This window comes from Chrysochloris asiatica, unplaced genomic scaffold (assembly GCF_000296735.1).
Source record: "Chrysochloris asiatica unplaced genomic scaffold, ChrAsi1.0 scaffold00266, whole genome shotgun sequence".
Lineage (NCBI taxonomy): Eukaryota > Metazoa > Chordata > Mammalia > Afrosoricida > Chrysochloridae > Chrysochloris > Chrysochloris asiatica.
Genome location: NW_006408784.1, coordinates 1,352,454 through 1,368,636, shown reverse-complemented (window position 1 = coordinate 1,368,636; position 16,183 = coordinate 1,352,454). Strand labels below are relative to the sequence as shown.

General features: G+C 51.7%; 2 protein-coding genes across 3 annotated transcripts in view; one reads left to right on the top strand and one right to left on the bottom strand.

The window, feature by feature from the left end:
• The first annotated feature begins 256 nt into the window (after positions 1-256).
• On the top strand, positions 257-6,191 carry TRAF4 (TNF receptor-associated factor 4). The gene is made up of 7 exons (XM_006874197.1): positions 257-494; positions 3,389-3,440; positions 3,948-4,052; positions 4,123-4,284; positions 4,375-4,536; positions 4,615-4,770; positions 5,066-6,191. Exons 1-7 carry the CDS (start codon positions 352-354, stop codon positions 5,696-5,698), a joined length of 1,413 nt encoding a protein of 470 aa, XP_006874259.1. The 5' UTR covers positions 257-351; the 3' UTR covers positions 5,699-6,191.
• A 4,039-nt stretch (positions 6,192-10,230) lies between these two features.
• FAM222B (family with sequence similarity 222, member B) overlaps positions 10,231-16,183 on the bottom strand; it is an 11,385-nt gene continuing 5,432 nt past the window's right edge. The window contains exon 2 of one of the 2 annotated variants that reach the window (XM_006874195.1): positions 10,231-12,491. In XM_006874195.1, the coding sequence (XP_006874257.1) occupies positions 10,882-12,491 (1,610 nt within the window). In that variant the 3' untranslated portion in view covers positions 10,231-10,881. The remainder of the gene's footprint in view (positions 12,492-16,183) is intronic. The other variant, XM_006874196.1, reaches the window with a different exon arrangement.

Genomic DNA, 16,183 nt, shown 5'->3' with positions numbered 1-16,183 from the left:
AGGGTCCCCCAGTTTTTAAGGGAAGCAGAGCCACGATCCCTACCCAAGAGAAAAGAGGAGTCCCAGCTTCCGGGAGTAGGCGAGACTGATTCACTTTCGTGGCCCAGGGCGAGTCTGGCCTTATCCCGAACCCAAAGCGGTGAGCTAGCGGTGTGGGTGGGTAGCCGGCCGCGGCGGGCACTAGGACCGTGCGGTCGCGGCTCCGCCCCCTCTTCCGGCGGGAGGGCTCACGGGCCAAGCGCAGACCGCGACCGCCAGTCGGCGCCGTCCGGAGCCCGGAGCGCGGCCGGAGCGAGGCGCGGGCTGTGGGGCCGCCGCGTGCCCGGCCCCGCTCGCCCGTGCCCGCCCGCCATGCCCGGCTTTGACTACAAATTCCTGGAGAAGCCCAAGCGGCGGCTCCTGTGCCCGCTGTGCGGGAAGCCCATGCGCGAGCCAGTGCAGGTTTCTACCTGCGGCCACCGCTTCTGCGACACCTGCCTACAGGAGTTCCTCAGGTGCGGACTGGGAGTAGAGGAGATGGTGGGGATGGGAGGGACACTGCATGGGGAGGAGCCCAGGCCGAAAGCGCGCGGGGCCTTTGTCTGCGCCGCGGATCAATGACCTCAAGGGTACCTACCGTGATGTTACAGTGGAGGGGGTGACGTCAGCCCGGGGAGTCCCCTGGGCCCTATTCCGTAAGGTCCTGGGTTGTGTCCGCGCTTTCTCGTGGGATGGAGATGGGGAAAGCCGGCCTTCCTGACGTGTGGCTGGCCCTTCCCCCTCACCTGAGAGCGAGAGCAGCCTCATCCTTGAACTTTGAATCGTTGTGGGGCGGGGGTGGTGCGGGGAGGATAAAGCAAAACCGTCATTCGTCCGACACTTTAAAGCCTAGGAGTTCTCAGGCTTCGATTCGCTTCTGAATTCTTCAAACATTCCGGGAACGGCAGCTATTGTTCTCCCATTTCACAGATGATCAAACAAAAGAATCAAAGAAAGGCTACGACTTGCCCAGGGTCACACAGTTACTTACGGGCTTAGCAGGGATTTAAACGTGGCTGCTCGTGTTAGCACAATGCCAAGGCCTGGGACTCTGCAACCCTCTGCTGAAGCAGAAACTACGAGTTCTCCCTCTCCTCTCCCCGGAGAGGTCTGAGGACCGCGCGGGTGGGCCTTTAGGCGTTAAGGAGGAGGCGGAGGGAGTCGCTGCCTGAGTGTTACAGTATGTCTCCTGCTCTCTGGGATACAGGTCACCCCTTGGCTCTTGGGTGTCTTGAGTTTCTGGGCACCCTGTGGTGCCTTGAAACTGCTGGCCACATTGGTCCCTGTTAAGGCACGGCACCATGAAGGAACTCCCAGTCTTGGTGAGGTGGAGCCAGCTCCTGCGCTTGTCTGTCTAGAGGGAATTTGCAGGGGATCGAGAGGCCCCAAAAGAAAGAGCCTTTCTGGTTCTCCTGCCTTTGGTGCTCCCTCCCGCCTTCCTTTGGTCGGTCCTCTGCAGCCCCTCACAGGCAGAAATCTTAGCGGGTCCTTTGTTTTCTGTTCCCCACAGCTTGTGCCACTCCTGTCCTCACATATGCTCCAGCGCAAAGCTGCGGTGCTGCCCCCTCCTCCTCTTCCCTCCCCCTCCTCCCTCCAGTGTACACACTTCTCCCTTACAGACACAGTCCCATTGTCTTCTCCGGTGCCCTGCCCCAGCCCGCTGAGCACCCCCTCCCCCCAGCTGACCCACCCTGACTGCCTCTGGGAAGGGGAGGAGGGGGCTGTTAAGATAGTTTCCCTCCACCTCCTTCAGGTCCCCTCTCTCTGCAGCTCCCGCCCCTCCCCCTCCCGGAAATCCCCTCTTCCTCTCCCACAGAACCCTCCCCCCCATCCTGTCTTCTCCCCTGGGCCTCCTCCATGCTGCCTTGAGCAGGCTCAGCCCCTGCCTCTGCCTCTCCTCCTCCCCCACCTGATTCCCCCAACTCCAGCTATGCTGCTGAGGCCCCCCTGATGCTCCTTACAGCCCAACGGGCCTGGTAATTGGGCAGGCTCTGCCCCTCACCACTACCCCCTACCTCAAGACCAAAGGGGGTCTGCCCATAGCTCTGGTCCAACCTTTGTCCTGGCTAGGCCCCAGGTCGCCCAGACTAGGCCTTTGCCTGTAGTCTGGGGACTTGCTTTAGTCCCCTCCCTGTCTACCAAACCACTTAAGTCAGCACATTCCTGAAACAGCCAAGTGGGCCCCCTTCTCCTACCCCACTCCTGCCAGGCAGTTACGCAGGATGGTCCATGAGTCTGGTTGCCTTTGGCATGCACACACTCCTTCAGTGCCTGGACATTGGTGGCATGGCCAATGGTGGTGGGGTCAGGGGGAGAAGGTGGTCCTAGAAATCCATGCTGTGCTGCTATGTGGCCTCTGCTTTGGCCTCAATCCCTGTCTGCTACCACCTACCGGATCAGACCTGCCAGGAATTCCATGCCCCAAGGCCTCCAGTCCTGCTTGGGGTGAGCCCTTGCCATGCCTGGGCTTTGCCAGGCGTGTGTGACTGGCCCTGGATGGGGTCAACAAGGCCATGTTAGCATGAGGATCCTTGGGTACTAACAGCCTGGTGAAGCTTGGTGGAGAAGAGGCAGGGCAGCTGGTAGGGTGGGCAAGGTCAGCCAGCTTCAGATGCCTATTGGCACTGACCAAAGCCAGGCAGTGCTTGCCTGGACATTTTCCTTGGCCCTGCCTCTCCTATGTGTGCAAGGTGGAGGAGAGCCCATCTAAGCTGACATTAGCCTGCCCTGATGCTGCTTCATCTGTGAGCCTCAGTTCCTTCACCTGCAGAAAGAGGTCATTCTGACCTTTCAGAGGCTGCTGGTGAGAACAGGGTGGGAGCTTCAGTGCTGTGCCTCTGAGCATGCCTTTCAAGCTCTTTGCTTTGGGAGACACACCTTCATAGGAGGAGGAAAGGGACAGGGGAAGGTGGCCCCAGTATGACCTTTGTCCTGGTTCTTGGCTGGGCACCCTCGTGGAGGCTGGGCAGCCCTGGCACTTAATCTCAGCCCATTCCTGTTCTTCTTCCTTCTGGGCTCCCAGCACAGCCAATGGGAACAAACCCTGGAGGAGGGGGTAGCTGGGCAGCCGGTTCCTTTCCTAGTCCAACTGCCATCCTGAGTGGAGGGTTGTCAGCTGCCACCTGTTGGCCAAATGCTGCTTAAAGCAGCTGTCTTTTCTCCACTGGGCCGAAGACAGGGAGCTGGGGTCTTCTGGGAGTACTGGGTGCTCTCGGGCCCCAATTCCCCCCCCCCCCTTAGTCTTATGTGGGGCTGATTGGAACCGGTCTGGTGAGGGAGGGAAAGAGGCTGCCCAGGTTGAGGGGGTGGAGTGCAGGATCCAGAGCTCACCCTATAGTGTAGAGCCATGACCTTGTCCTTTCCTTCACAGTGAGGGAGTCTTCAAATGCCCTGAGGACCAGCTTCCTCTGGACTATGCCAAGGTAAGTCCACAGTGCCAGACAGAGGCCCAGGTGCAGGCTGTTGGCCTTGGTGAGGCTGGCGCAGGCTCAGGGCCAATGTCAACCCAGCCCTGTGGGATGAGGAGTCCCCCACAAGGGTGGGCCTGTTCCCTCCCACCAGGCTAGTTGCAAATGAAGGCCTGTGTTTGCCCTGAGACACAAGCACAATGTCCCGCCTGTGGGGGTGCACAGAGCCACTTTGTGCCCGCAAGAAGTGCTCCCCTCCTCCTTGGGTGGGAGCCGGGTGGTGGGCAGCCTAGGACTGATCAGGCTGATTGGCTTCTGGTCTAAAGGGAGTGTGAGCAGCTGTGTCGGGCTCCCTGCTATGCCCTTCATGTGTGGGCACAGAGGGGTTTAAAAGCACAAGTGGGGTTCCTACGGCTCTAAGGTAGAGCCTACCCCATGGGAGGTGGGGTGCAAAGGATATTGGGGTGAGGCTGCAGTGGGCTTCTGACCCTGACCAGTTCCTTCCCCCACTGCTGTCCCCAGATCTACCCAGACCCCGAGCTGGAGGTGCAGGTGTTGGGTTTGCCTATCCGCTGTATTCATAGTGAGGAGGGCTGCCGTTGGAGCGGGCCACTTCGTCACCTACAGGTAAGGCTCTGTTTAGGGTTGGACTTATCATCCTCTCTTGGCGGTCACTAACTGCAACCCTTCCCACCAGGGCCACCTGAACAGCTGCAGCTTCAATGTAGTCCCTTGTCCCAATCGCTGTCCCACCAAGCTGAGCCGCCGTGATCTGCCAGCACACTTGCAACACGACTGCCCCAAGCGGCGCCTCAAATGCGAGTTTTGTGGCTGTGACTTCAGTGGGGAGGCCTATGAGGTGGGTGGGCCTGGCTAAGGGAGACATGGAGGGTTGGGGGTAGCTTGTGGCACTGGCTCCCATAGCAAAGTCCTGCTACTGTTTCCACAGACCCACGAGGGTGTGTGCCCTCAAGAGAGTGTGTACTGTGAGAACAAGTGTGGTGCCCGCATGATGCGGCGGCTGCTGGCCCAGCATGCCACCACTGAGTGCCCCAAGCGTACACAGCCTTGCACCTACTGCACCAAGGAGTTTGTCTTCGACACCATCCAGGTGAGGCCCTTCCTGGGCTGTGGATTGCAGGGCAGTGGCAGGGAGGCAGGCTATTGACTACCCACTCTGCATCTCCAGAGCCACCAGTACCAGTGCCCAAGGCTACCTATGCCCTGCCCTAACCAGTGTGGTGTGGGCACTGTGGCTCGGGAGGACCTGCCGGGCCATCTGAAAGACAGCTGCAACACTGCTCTGGTGCTGTGTCCTTTCAAAGACTCCGGCTGCAAGCACAGGGTGAGAGTCCCCCTTTCCATTTGCCTCCTCCCTCATCCTCGATGCCTTAGGCATAGACTATGCTTCCTAAAGCCGCTTCCTGGTGTCATGGAGGCCCTTGGTGGTCCCTGGAGTGCTACTCAGAAGCCCCCAGTCTTTCCCCCTTCAGGCCAGCACCAGGTCCTTCCTAATACCTCCCATCTTCTTCATTCAGAGCTGGCTGCCTGTCACCACGCACTCACTCCTTCCCTCCCCTGGACCTGCCCCAACTGTTAACTTCTTTCCTTTCCCCTTGCTTGCATGGCTTTGCCCACAGTGCCCAAAGGTGGCAATGGCACGGCATGTGGAAGAGAGTGTGAAGCCACATCTAGCCATGATGTGTGCCCTGGTGAGTCGGCAGCGCCAGGAACTGCAGGAGCTGCGGAGAGAGCTGGAGGAGCTATCAGTGGGCAGCGATGGTGTACTCATCTGGAAGATTGGCAGTTATGGGCGTCGGCTACAGGAGGCTAAGGCCAAGCCTAACCTGGAGTGCTTCAGCCCGGCCTTTTACACGCATAAGTACGGCTACAAGCTGCAGGTGTCTGCATTCCTCAATGGCAACGGCAGTGGTGAGGGCACACACCTGTCTCTCTACATCCGTGTACTACCCGGCGCCTTCGACAATCTCCTGGAGTGGCCCTTTGCTCGCCGTGTCACCTTCTCCCTGTTGGATCAGAGCGATCCTGGGCTGGCCAAGCCACAGCATGTCACGGAAACCTTCCATCCTGATCCAAACTGGAAGAACTTCCAGAAGCCAGGCACTTGGCGGGGCTCTCTGGATGAGAGTTCTCTGGGCTTTGGTTATCCCAAGTTCATCTCTCACCAAGATATCCGCAAGCGAAACTATGTGCGGGATGATGCGGTCTTCATCCGTGCCTCTGTTGAACTGCCCCGAAAGATCCTCAGCTGAGGGCCGGAGGGCTCAAGGGGAAAATGGGTGGGACAGAACCTCAGTCAGGCACTAGCTCAATCTGGAGAGGGGGCCGGACCCCCTTTCAGCTGCTGTTGCTGCCTAGGTTCTGTTAATCCCATTATCCTTCTTTTCCCCCCTCCCCTTTCCCTGCCACCCTCAGGTGCCTCCAATTGGTGCTTCAGCCCTGACCCCTGTGGGGAGTGGGTCAAGGGATCAAGGGCTGGAAACAGGTGATCCAGAGCCTGTCTCCCCTCCTGGACAGGGCAGATGTGCCTTGGTGCCAGCCACACTCTTTTAGGGACTGCGGTGTCCCAAGAGCCATAATTAGGGGGAGGGAGTTAGGAGAGGGAGGGGTTGTTAATCTGTCTTAAGATCTGATTTCCTCTTTCCTCAGCTGTGCCCCTTCTGGTTATTTATTTGCTTAGTGCCAGAATGGCACAGCAAGGGAGCCCTGATTTTTTAAAAATAAATCCTGAATTGTATTTATTAATTTGGTTCCAGTTCCACTCATCTGGATTGGATAAAAAAAAAAAATCAAATCTATTGGTTAATAGTTAAGGTACTCCGACCACTGTGTCAAGGCATTGCCGGGTTGGTTGAGGCCCTGGAAAGCTGGATAGCCCACCATAGAGGGTGACAGGGAAACTACGTAAAGCTAAGTTGAATTGAAATCTGTTGCTGCCCTCTGGTGGCTAGATGGGAGGTACAGGCTCTGGATAGTTAATAGGCCAGTGTCCCTGCATCATCTTCCACTAGACAGCTGTCTCTACCCTAAGCAGGTTCTTTCTTTGGTCTAATAATAGCTACCACTCATTGAGCACTTTCATGTGGCAGATACTGCTAAGCACTTTGGTGCATAATTTCATTATGTATGTAGCAGCCAAGTGAAACTGTTTTTATCACATTAGTGAAAGGAGCTATCTCAGTGGACTGTAGCGAAGATTTAATGAGATAATGCATGTTCCTGGCACAGAATGAATACGTGCTTAATGTTAGTCTAAGCCTGGCCTACAGTCTTCAAGGTTAAAAGACACTTGGCTTTTCTCATCCATTATCGTACTTGCTTTTCATACAGGTCTCTATGGGTTCCTGCATTTCATCCATGAAGTAGGAAGAGGAGCAGATCACCTTACCAGTGATCCTCCAACTGGTTCAGGGCAGGACCTAGATTCTTGTTCTACGTTTCAACAATCCCTTAAAGTGTAGCTTTTAATAGATTTGGGTTTCAGTTCTCACTACTTACTTTTGGCAAGTTATTTCGTCCCATGGATTATCAGTAAAATAATGGTAAAATTCGAGAAATCTTGCCCACATTCTAGATTTGAAAGATTAAATGAACTAATAGTATAAAGTACCTAGCCCTAGAAGAGGCCCAATATGTGGTTATTACCTTTACTCTCACACACAGCCTAGGGTGAAAAAATCTCACAGGGGGACAGAAGAGAATCGAGCCAAAGACACCCAGCTGGAGGAACTCATCTTCACCAACCCTGTCTTCAAAATGGGGCTCTAGCTTCCTTGCTGACAAGTGTAGAATGGCTCCCCTTAGCAGACAAAACCCATCCTGGTAAAAGTGATGTCTGAAGACTGGGTAGGAGAAAGCTACATGGGCTCTAGCTGAAGAAATGCCTTCTCTTCAGCTCCAGCCTCAGGTAACAGGTGGACCCATCCTTGCGGCATCCCAGTTGGGAAGCCTCACACCAGCTTGGCTCCTTCTGCAGAGCTCCAGGGGCATATTCACATAGAAGGCTGAAAGATGCTTCGGAGAGTTGTGCATAAACGGACCTTGCAGTTGACCCCTGTACCCAGACCAGATAATTCAGAATGTGAACTGGGTCCTCCAAGTGTCTCTCAGGAGGCAGAGCGGTGTTTCCTCACTTTGGCTCCCTTTATTTGCTCTGTGACCTCAGATTGTAGAACTCATCTGACACAGGTAGAAGGTGGTGTTTTCAGTAATGGCATGAAAAGCTGGGAGGCCAAGCACTTTCAACAAAGGGGTAACCTACAGAAAGAGACACACTGAGAAAGGGTAATATGCTTTGAACATCTGCATTCTGGGAGCCACCTGCTACCAAGGATCTGATTTCCACTGTTCCACTTCCTTTGGAATCTTCCCTTCCCTCCATCACACCTAAGCCCAAGCCAACTTGGCAGGTGGTGGGGTGATTGAAATAGGTATTTTGGATTATCCCCCTGCAGATAAAAAGGGAAAAGTGCTCTAATACTCATAGCACATGAATAACAGCTTCAAATAACAGCCATTTTCCTGTTAACAGATTATAGCAGTTGTTACTTCCACCCCACCAAGGCCTTTGGAGATTCCAAGGGTTGGAAGTGGAAGGATCATGAAAAGTATTAAGGTTTTAGGTTGATCTATTATTAAACCAGAATCCTGATGTGGTGCTGTGGGTTAATGTGCTGGACTGCAGTCGGTCTGATCTGCAAGGTTGGTGGCTCAAAGTTAAGCAGCTGCTCCTTGGAATCCCCTATACAGGGTCCCAACCAACTTGATGGCACTTCATTAAGCCAGATCCTCCTTTCTCAACAGCAGCAGTGATGGGCAACATACCAAGCCCCTGGCAACCCTGCCTTGGGTGTAAAGGGCTATAGTTACCAAACAATTTAGTCTGGAATAATGGGGCTTGAAGAGGACTTCAGAGTGGGCCCTCCTTTTAAAAATTAGGAATTAGTCCTTGCAGATGAGACATGTTAGAAACTTTAAAAAACAAAAAGAACCTCACAGTATTAAACGAATAGGACAAAGCTCAGGTTTGTTTTGTTTTTACTGGTTTATAATAATCTTAAAAACCCCATCACACCCATAAACCACCACAGGTGAGAAAGTGAGGGAGATGGTGAATGAATGCTACCGGATGTGGGTAGAGTGGGGAATCCAGGTATTCCCTAAGGATCCTGTGGGATGAAGGCAGGGAGTGTGGATAAGAGGTCCTAGGTTGGACCTTTATTTTATTGCTGGCTGGGGGCTGGCTGGCAAGGGGGAGGGGGAAAAGGGCTCAGGGTGAATTCGGAAACATCTCACACCAAAGGTGAGGGCGGTGGGGAATCACAGTACGTTATCCATGCAGACTAGGAATGGGAGGGAGAGCTTCATAGACTTGCACCCCCTACACAAGAAGATGGGTTTGAGGATGTCTGACTTGAAAGTCCCCAAATTGGTGTCTAGTCCAATTTATTAAAATGGCAGCCCACCTTACAGGGAGACGCAGTGAAGAAAAAAGGGACAGCAAAAACATCTGGTTTAGAGACCATGGGAAGTAGAAGGGGATAGTGGAGGTGCGGACTTCTGAGAAGCAGGACTCATCAGAGGGGGCCTGGTGAGATGGTGCCCAGCACCCTGGAGGAGATTCTGCAGTCCAAGCTGCCCCTGAGGGCTGGGGAACAGGGAGGCACCAGTGTTCAGATGGCAGAAGAACAATTAGAAACAATAAATTAGGGCTTCATGTTGCTATCATTTGGCATAACACGATTAGGCATTCTTTTTCCTTTAAATATAAGGCAATCTGCCAACACATAATTTAAAAACTGGTCTTCAGTCACATTGTTTCAGATCACTAAAGAATTTTTGGCTAAAGAACAGTATACTAAACAAAACCCAAAATCCAGAATTTTAAATAAAACTCAGCTCATATTCCCCAAAGACAAGAGGAAAGGTAAGGGTTTTTGTTTTTTAAAAAAGGCCAAGGATATATCTTAACAGAAGGATGCATAAATTTACAACAAAGCATAATCTAAGCTAAAAATTTTCAATCTCTAGCCAACTAGTCATTTGGGAATAAGACATGTTTAGCATGGAACAGGTGGGGGGTGTGCTCTAAGTATGGGCTGGGGGGTGGGGGGCTTTTCCAATGTAGGCCCATCTCCAGTGGTTAGAACCAGGCTCGTTTGGTAAAAGAATAATTCAGAGCTTAAGGCTTTGTGTTTCTTTTTCTTTAAACTTGAGGGGCTGCGACAGGAGGTGGCTAGAGGATGAATGTACCTGTGGGGCCACTCATACACAATGCTACTCAAACCCACACCACATTCATACAGAAACATCACAAACTTACAGTGTAGAGCAATATTCTTAGCCAGTGTCGAGAGAATCAAATGCATTTTAACTTTTTTTTTGGTGTTTTTTTTAAGTCCAGACTCCAGTGTGATCATCCCTTATTTACCTAATTCTCCAGTAATGGTAAATTTTTGCTTTTTTTGAGGAGGGGTTGGGAGCTGAAGGAAATTAGGATAGAAACAATAGTGAGAAAGTGATCTTGGGTACACTGGATGGAATGATGCAGCTACAAACCAAGGACTGTCCACCGTAAAGTAGGAAGAGATAAGGAGGGATTCTTCCCAGGAGCCTTAAGAGGGGACTGCTCTGCCAGCACCTTGATACTGGACTTCCAGAAGTCTTGGGGGTGCTGTAGGATAAGCACTGGACTGCTAACTGAAAGATCGACAATTCAAACCCACCACCAGCCACTCCCTGGAAACTCTATACAGGGTCGCTGAGTCGGAAGACTCAATGACAAAAAGCTCGCAGAACTGCATCAATTTAGGACTGAAAAGGGGAAACCAAGATGCCAATACTAAGATATTTTTCCCAAGTCTCAAAACTATGGCCTAGTATCTGCAGGATGTCCTTGAGATGGAGGAGGGCAAAGACAAGTGCAGTGGTACTGGGATCAGTGGAGATACAGCAGGGCCTGAGAAAAAAAGAGAGGAGATACAGGGAGGTCAGTTTTGGTGAATAAGAAATCGATGTCCGGAGGATTTGGAATGTGTGGCTTCTCAGTCCTAAAGACAGAGAAAGGGAGAGACCTGGCTTAGGGGGCTGGACACCTACATCGACCTAAAAGTCCTTACCTCAGTCCGTACCTCAGGCCTAGGGACACAAGCAGAAAGACAGGAGAAGAAAGGCTGCTGGGAGGTGGCCATGGTGGAGGGACTGACTGATAGGAAATGCAGAGAACAGCCTGCTGGGTCTAGAAGGGAACATGAGGGCACAGAGGGCCCACCTCTGCCCTTAATTGGATCCTGCCATATTCCCTCTCTCAGACATCTAAGAGTGATCACACTGGAGCAGTAAAAAATTTCAAAACTATCCAGTTACTCGAAAGTTAAGACTAAACCTAGGAGGGTGATGTATGATGTGTATCTTTGAAGGGCACTGCCGGGGCTACCTATCTATACCCCGGATGCTGAATATGAAGACTTCGACTATCTGTGGGATCAGGGGCACGGTTGCCTGGGGCACGGTGGGCCTTGCTCAGCATGGCCAGGCTCTGTTCTCGGAAGCAGGCCTGCTGGAAATCCCCACTTAGGTAATCCACTGTTTGCATCAAGCTGTTCTGGCTTGCCACTGGACCACCCCCAGTCCCTGCGCGGTAGTGGGCCCCAGCAGCTGCAGCACAGTCGAGGGGTGCAGCTGTGGGCTGCCCACCATGAAATGGCATGGTGAGGTCCTGAGACCCCGAGCTGTCGCTATTGGGAGTAGGCAGAATGTTGTTCCACAGGGGTTGGAAGTAGTGACCGTTGGGGTAGGCCAGTGGGGCTGCCAGGCCGTTGAGTGGTGGGGATGGGGTCGGTTTCTCCAGGGGTGGCTTCATATGGAAGGACTGTGCCAGGCAGAGTTCTTGCGGGTAGGCAGGGGCCTTGCCCACAAAGCCAGGCCCTGCCAACTCGCGTCCTGCTGTATGCTTGCCCGTCAGGCCAGGGGCTGCCGGTGTCCCACCAGCCTCGCTGCACATCTGTTGTAGGTGGGCCAGTTGGTGCTGGTTCCAGGCGACTGACTTGAGGTCGCTAGGGTAGCCAGTGGGGACTCGAGAGATGCTTGTGGGCAGGTTGACAAGGCCTGCGGCAGGCAATGCGGCTGTAGCCGCATGTGTGTGCTCCATGGGATTGACCACACATGAAGGCATTGGCGTGGGGACATTGTGGGTCGACACACGAGTGCTTGCATTGATGAGCAGACTGCGGCTAATGGGGCTAGGGTTGGCAATCTGGCCCTCACACACTGAGGTAGTGCTGATGCCTGCCCTCGTCTGGCAAAATTGGTTGATCTGGTGCACGATGCTGCTCAGGTCCGGGGGCTGGCTGTGCTGCAGGGTGGCTGCCATTGAAAGGGGGATAGTTGAGGTAGACACGGTCACATTCGGGGGGGCATCTGAGTCTGGCATCTTCCGGCCTCCATGCAGCAGGGGGTTGGGGGGATGCTGGAGACCCTGGCTCACCAGGGTCTGAGGATGGACCAAGCCCTGGGTTTGGGCTATGGACGGAGGATGGCCCAGGCCCTGAGACTGCTGGAGGCTCTGAGGGTGGGGCAGCGCCTGGGATGGCGGGATACCCTGAGGGTGCTGCAGCGTCTGGGGAGGAACATGGGCCAGGGTCTGTGCATGCTGCAGGGCCTGTTGGCGGGCCAGAGCCTGGGCCTGGGGGTGGGCTAAAGTGCTGGGTGCCACAGTAGCATAGGGTGCCGCTGGGGGGTTCATGATGGCCTCAGGGAGCAACCGGGCTCGGGTGCCGTCAAAGTCCTTGAGTATACTTTTGGCTGGCACTTTGACAATGGCAAGCAGGCCTGCCTTGGTGGCAGCCTGAGTCGGGTAGGGGCTGTAGCGCTGGGCAGATGTGTCGAGGCCGTTCACAGTACGACGAACGTGTTTCCGCTGGGGAACCTTCACACTGTTGGGGAAGATTTTTATAGTCAGTGGGTTGTTTGCGACCTTCTTAGCATACGCATCCAATTCGGCTGGGGTAGGATAGTGAGCAGTTCTCATTTTCTGTGTAGTGTCCCCTAGAGAGAGAGAAGGGGGAGGAGAGTAGAGAGGGAGAGGGTGCTCATCAGTGCCAAGCCAACTAGCCCTCTGGAGTTCCCTTTTGAGGGCCTGGGGTTGGGATAAAACTAGGCTGGCAAGCCACAGCCCCATAGTAAACAAAACTGCTAACAATTAGTGAGGGCTTCCAGTGAGCCAGGTCCTACACTAAGTGGCAAGCTACCTTACTGACTCCACACTGCCACTTTAGGAGTCAGGTCCTATAAGAATTTCCTCTTTACCAATAAGGTAACTAACGGCTGGAATGGCAAAGCAATTTTCAAAGTGCCAATGGCTTAGAGAGATAGAACTTGACCAACTCCCACAGAAATAACCAAGTGTTCCTAAAGTTTTTTTTTTTCTCTCCCCTACATGGAAATACAGGGGATGGTAACTTTCTGCAAATTCTTACCAGCCCATTCTGAGCTGGGGGACCTGGAGGGTTAGCTCTATGCAGAATTGGTGGTCAGGGCATTCTATAGCCCCCAGTCCTTTTCCCATGATACTCTGGTGCAAGCAGCACCCAGAGTGAGTTTTCTGCTATCTATGGTGACTTCTGCCTTGGCAGCTGGGGCTCCATGCCCACTGGGTGGGCATCCTGGCACGGTGGACAGGATGCTTTCTTTTCAGGAGCAGGGGAATGGGCTGCCAACATCCCTCCCCTATCCCCATGTCACCAGTTCACTTTTGTTTATGGCTTACTCTATGCCTGACTGGGTAAAGATCAAAAGACTTTATTTGCTCATGGGGGATGACAATAATGACAGGGCAGCAGGGAGGGAATTGAGAAGAAAGGATTCAGAGAATCTTTAAGTCCTGAGAGCCAAAAATAGTCTATTTTTGGCCTATGTCAGCTGTCACTTTCCAAAATGAAAGAGGAAAAACCTGCCTTCCTTTGGAGACTGCGGATATACCCACTCCATGTGCCTCCTCATTAGCGTTAACAGTCTCTTTGTTCCCATCTCCTGTTGCCTCCCATCAGGGGGCTAGAGCGGATGTCATGCTTCCAGTAAAAAAGGGAAAGGTTCTGAGAACAAGAGCACTTTAAGGATGCCAGGCTCCTGCAAGGGGTCTCCCTCAGAGAGAGGGAGAGGCTCACTGGAGTACACACAGATGGTGCTTAATAAATGCTTGCTGAATGAATAAGTACACCAATCGTCCAGCAGTAGAAAAGTGATTTGGCTGGGAGCCTAGCTCAGCTAGCTCACTCCCCTCCCTACTTCCTCTCCTTGCAGAAGGCAGCCAGCACAGACCAAGGACTAATCTGACTGAATGCACTGTTTGTGGTCCCAGATGGCCTTGGCCCAAAGGAGATCCCATTTTAAAGTTCCATCACTGGACATCAACAGGAACAGAGGTAGGCTAATGAGTTAGCTGGAAGGAAAATGGCAGAGTTGCCTTTATTTGGTGACATTACTGATTAGCAGGCCACAATCGCTTAAGAAGATGTTTTTGGAGACAGGAAAAGGAAATTCAAGTTCAGGAGGGGTAGAGAGAGTTGGTTCCATGCTCAAAAAGGTAGACCTGAACAAGAAGGGAACAGAAAGAAAAACACTGGCACAATGCCTAGTACTTAGGCACACCAACATATTTAAGGTTCTACTTTATTTACTAAGCACAGCATAGACGCCCCATAAATAAATGGAATGTTTGTGAGACGAATGATCTGGGAAAGATCTTTGAAGGATGAATGATGAAAACCAGGGCAGGAAAGGAGGGGAAGCAGAGAGAAATCTCCCATCCACTAGTGATCAGTCCAAGTCCAGAGCAGAGTGTGAGTTCTACTCTGTTTCTTATAGGCCAATGAACCTCAATGGTCCTCCATAACATGGGGTTATTTTCTGACTTCCTTATATTCTCCTGGACAAGAAGATACAAAATAAAATGTGGTGAGAGAGAGAGAGAGAGAGAGACAGAGAGAGAGAGAGAGACAGAGAGAGAGAGACAGAGAAAGAGAGAGAGACAGAGAGACAGAGAGAGACAGAGACCCTTAACTCAAGGCACTAGAGTACCATTAGAACTTACCCAAGCTAGCTATTGTATTGCGGTATCTGAAAGGTCAAAATCATGTGATACTCCTAGCATGGTACTTAACCTACAGCAGAAAATGCCTGGTGTTATTAGTCTGATAGTGCCTAACTGAATAACAAGGTTTCAGCTCAGTAATGGAGTCAGAGGGTGCTGGGGTTTAGTTCAGAAAGGAAATGGATGGTGTACCACTGGGAATTCCTCTATTCAACCCCCATGCTGGTGGATGAGAGAAGCCCACTTCTTACTTGAAGGTCAAGAAAAAGATACCTTGTTGGGAGAAAAAAAAATTAAGACAGAGTCAACTCTGTTTATATTCTAGCAGAGGTAAGAAGGTAGCTTGGCCTGATTCAGAAGTATGGTGTTCCAGTTTCTCTAACTGGAAGCAACGGGCACTTATCCACACTGATAGTTTTCCTGGTCCTGCCTTCATTGCTGTTGACAGTGGTGATAAGGACAATTAAATGAAAGAATCATAATCAAAGGGAAGTGAAAGTAAGGAGGGTGGATACAAGGCTATCTATCTATAATACCTTTCTTAGGGAATAACCTCAAGGAAAGAAGCCACATCTGGGACTCCAGCACCCTCACTTCACATATCCAATTTCAATCTACCCCTTAACAACAACAACAACAAAAATACACAAGTTTTTCTCAACACTTTTTTATCTCAGTCCCCACACAAGCACCTGCACCTTTCTTCTGTAGCATTTTCCTCTAAGTGCACAGTCAACACAGAACCCAAAATTTTGTAAGAAACTCACTTAAATATCTTCTAACCAATGGTGTCATTAGCAGAGACAGTATGTAGAATAGAGAATAAGGTTGTTGTGGTTGGAAAGAAAGTTTAAAAGATCTGGATTCAAGCTCTTTCTTCATCATTTAACTATTCAGTCATTCCTCATTTATAAACAGGGATAGTACCTGCTCTTCTACTTTACAGAATTCCTAAAATCAACAGGTCCCATGAACAGAAAAATGTTATGTGCCATAACTGTGGATAGTCATTATTTAAGGATAGCATGTTTGGCTGAGTCTGGCCACAGACAAGACAAAAATCAACATCAGGACCCCCTGGCCTTGAGATTGAGGATTAAACAGAGTAGAAAGCATTGTTGTCTATTCCAGAGTCTGGAAGGGAGGGCAGGTGATCTTCTTGAACCCAGTCTTTCCCCATGGAGATCTCCCCATTATCCTTCTATTTCAAAGGTTGGAAGACATGTGTGGCCTATGCAGTGGGATCTGTAGCTGCAGGGAGAGAGGGCACAGGCAGTGCGCTTCAAATACAGACTGTAGAGTCTGGCCTGAGTGTGAGTCCTAGTCCTGTCAATGGTCATGTGACCTTGGCAAGTGACAAACCCCCCGTGTCTTCTCATAGGAAAGAGAATAATCTTATTCATGATAAGAATATATGGATGGGAAGGGAGGGGGGAATGTTAAGATGCTTGACTGTCTTCTGAATCTTGGTTTCCCTTGCATACCATTATAAAATAGGCACTGGAGGGGGAGAGAAAGGAACAGCCAGAAATATCACCATAGAAAGCTTGTAAGTCTGTCTTTTGTCTATAACTGATTGGAATACCTAAAATGGGGCTACAACGTGCCCAGTGAAGGAGGCTTCCTGTGGAGCCTCTGCATTACATAA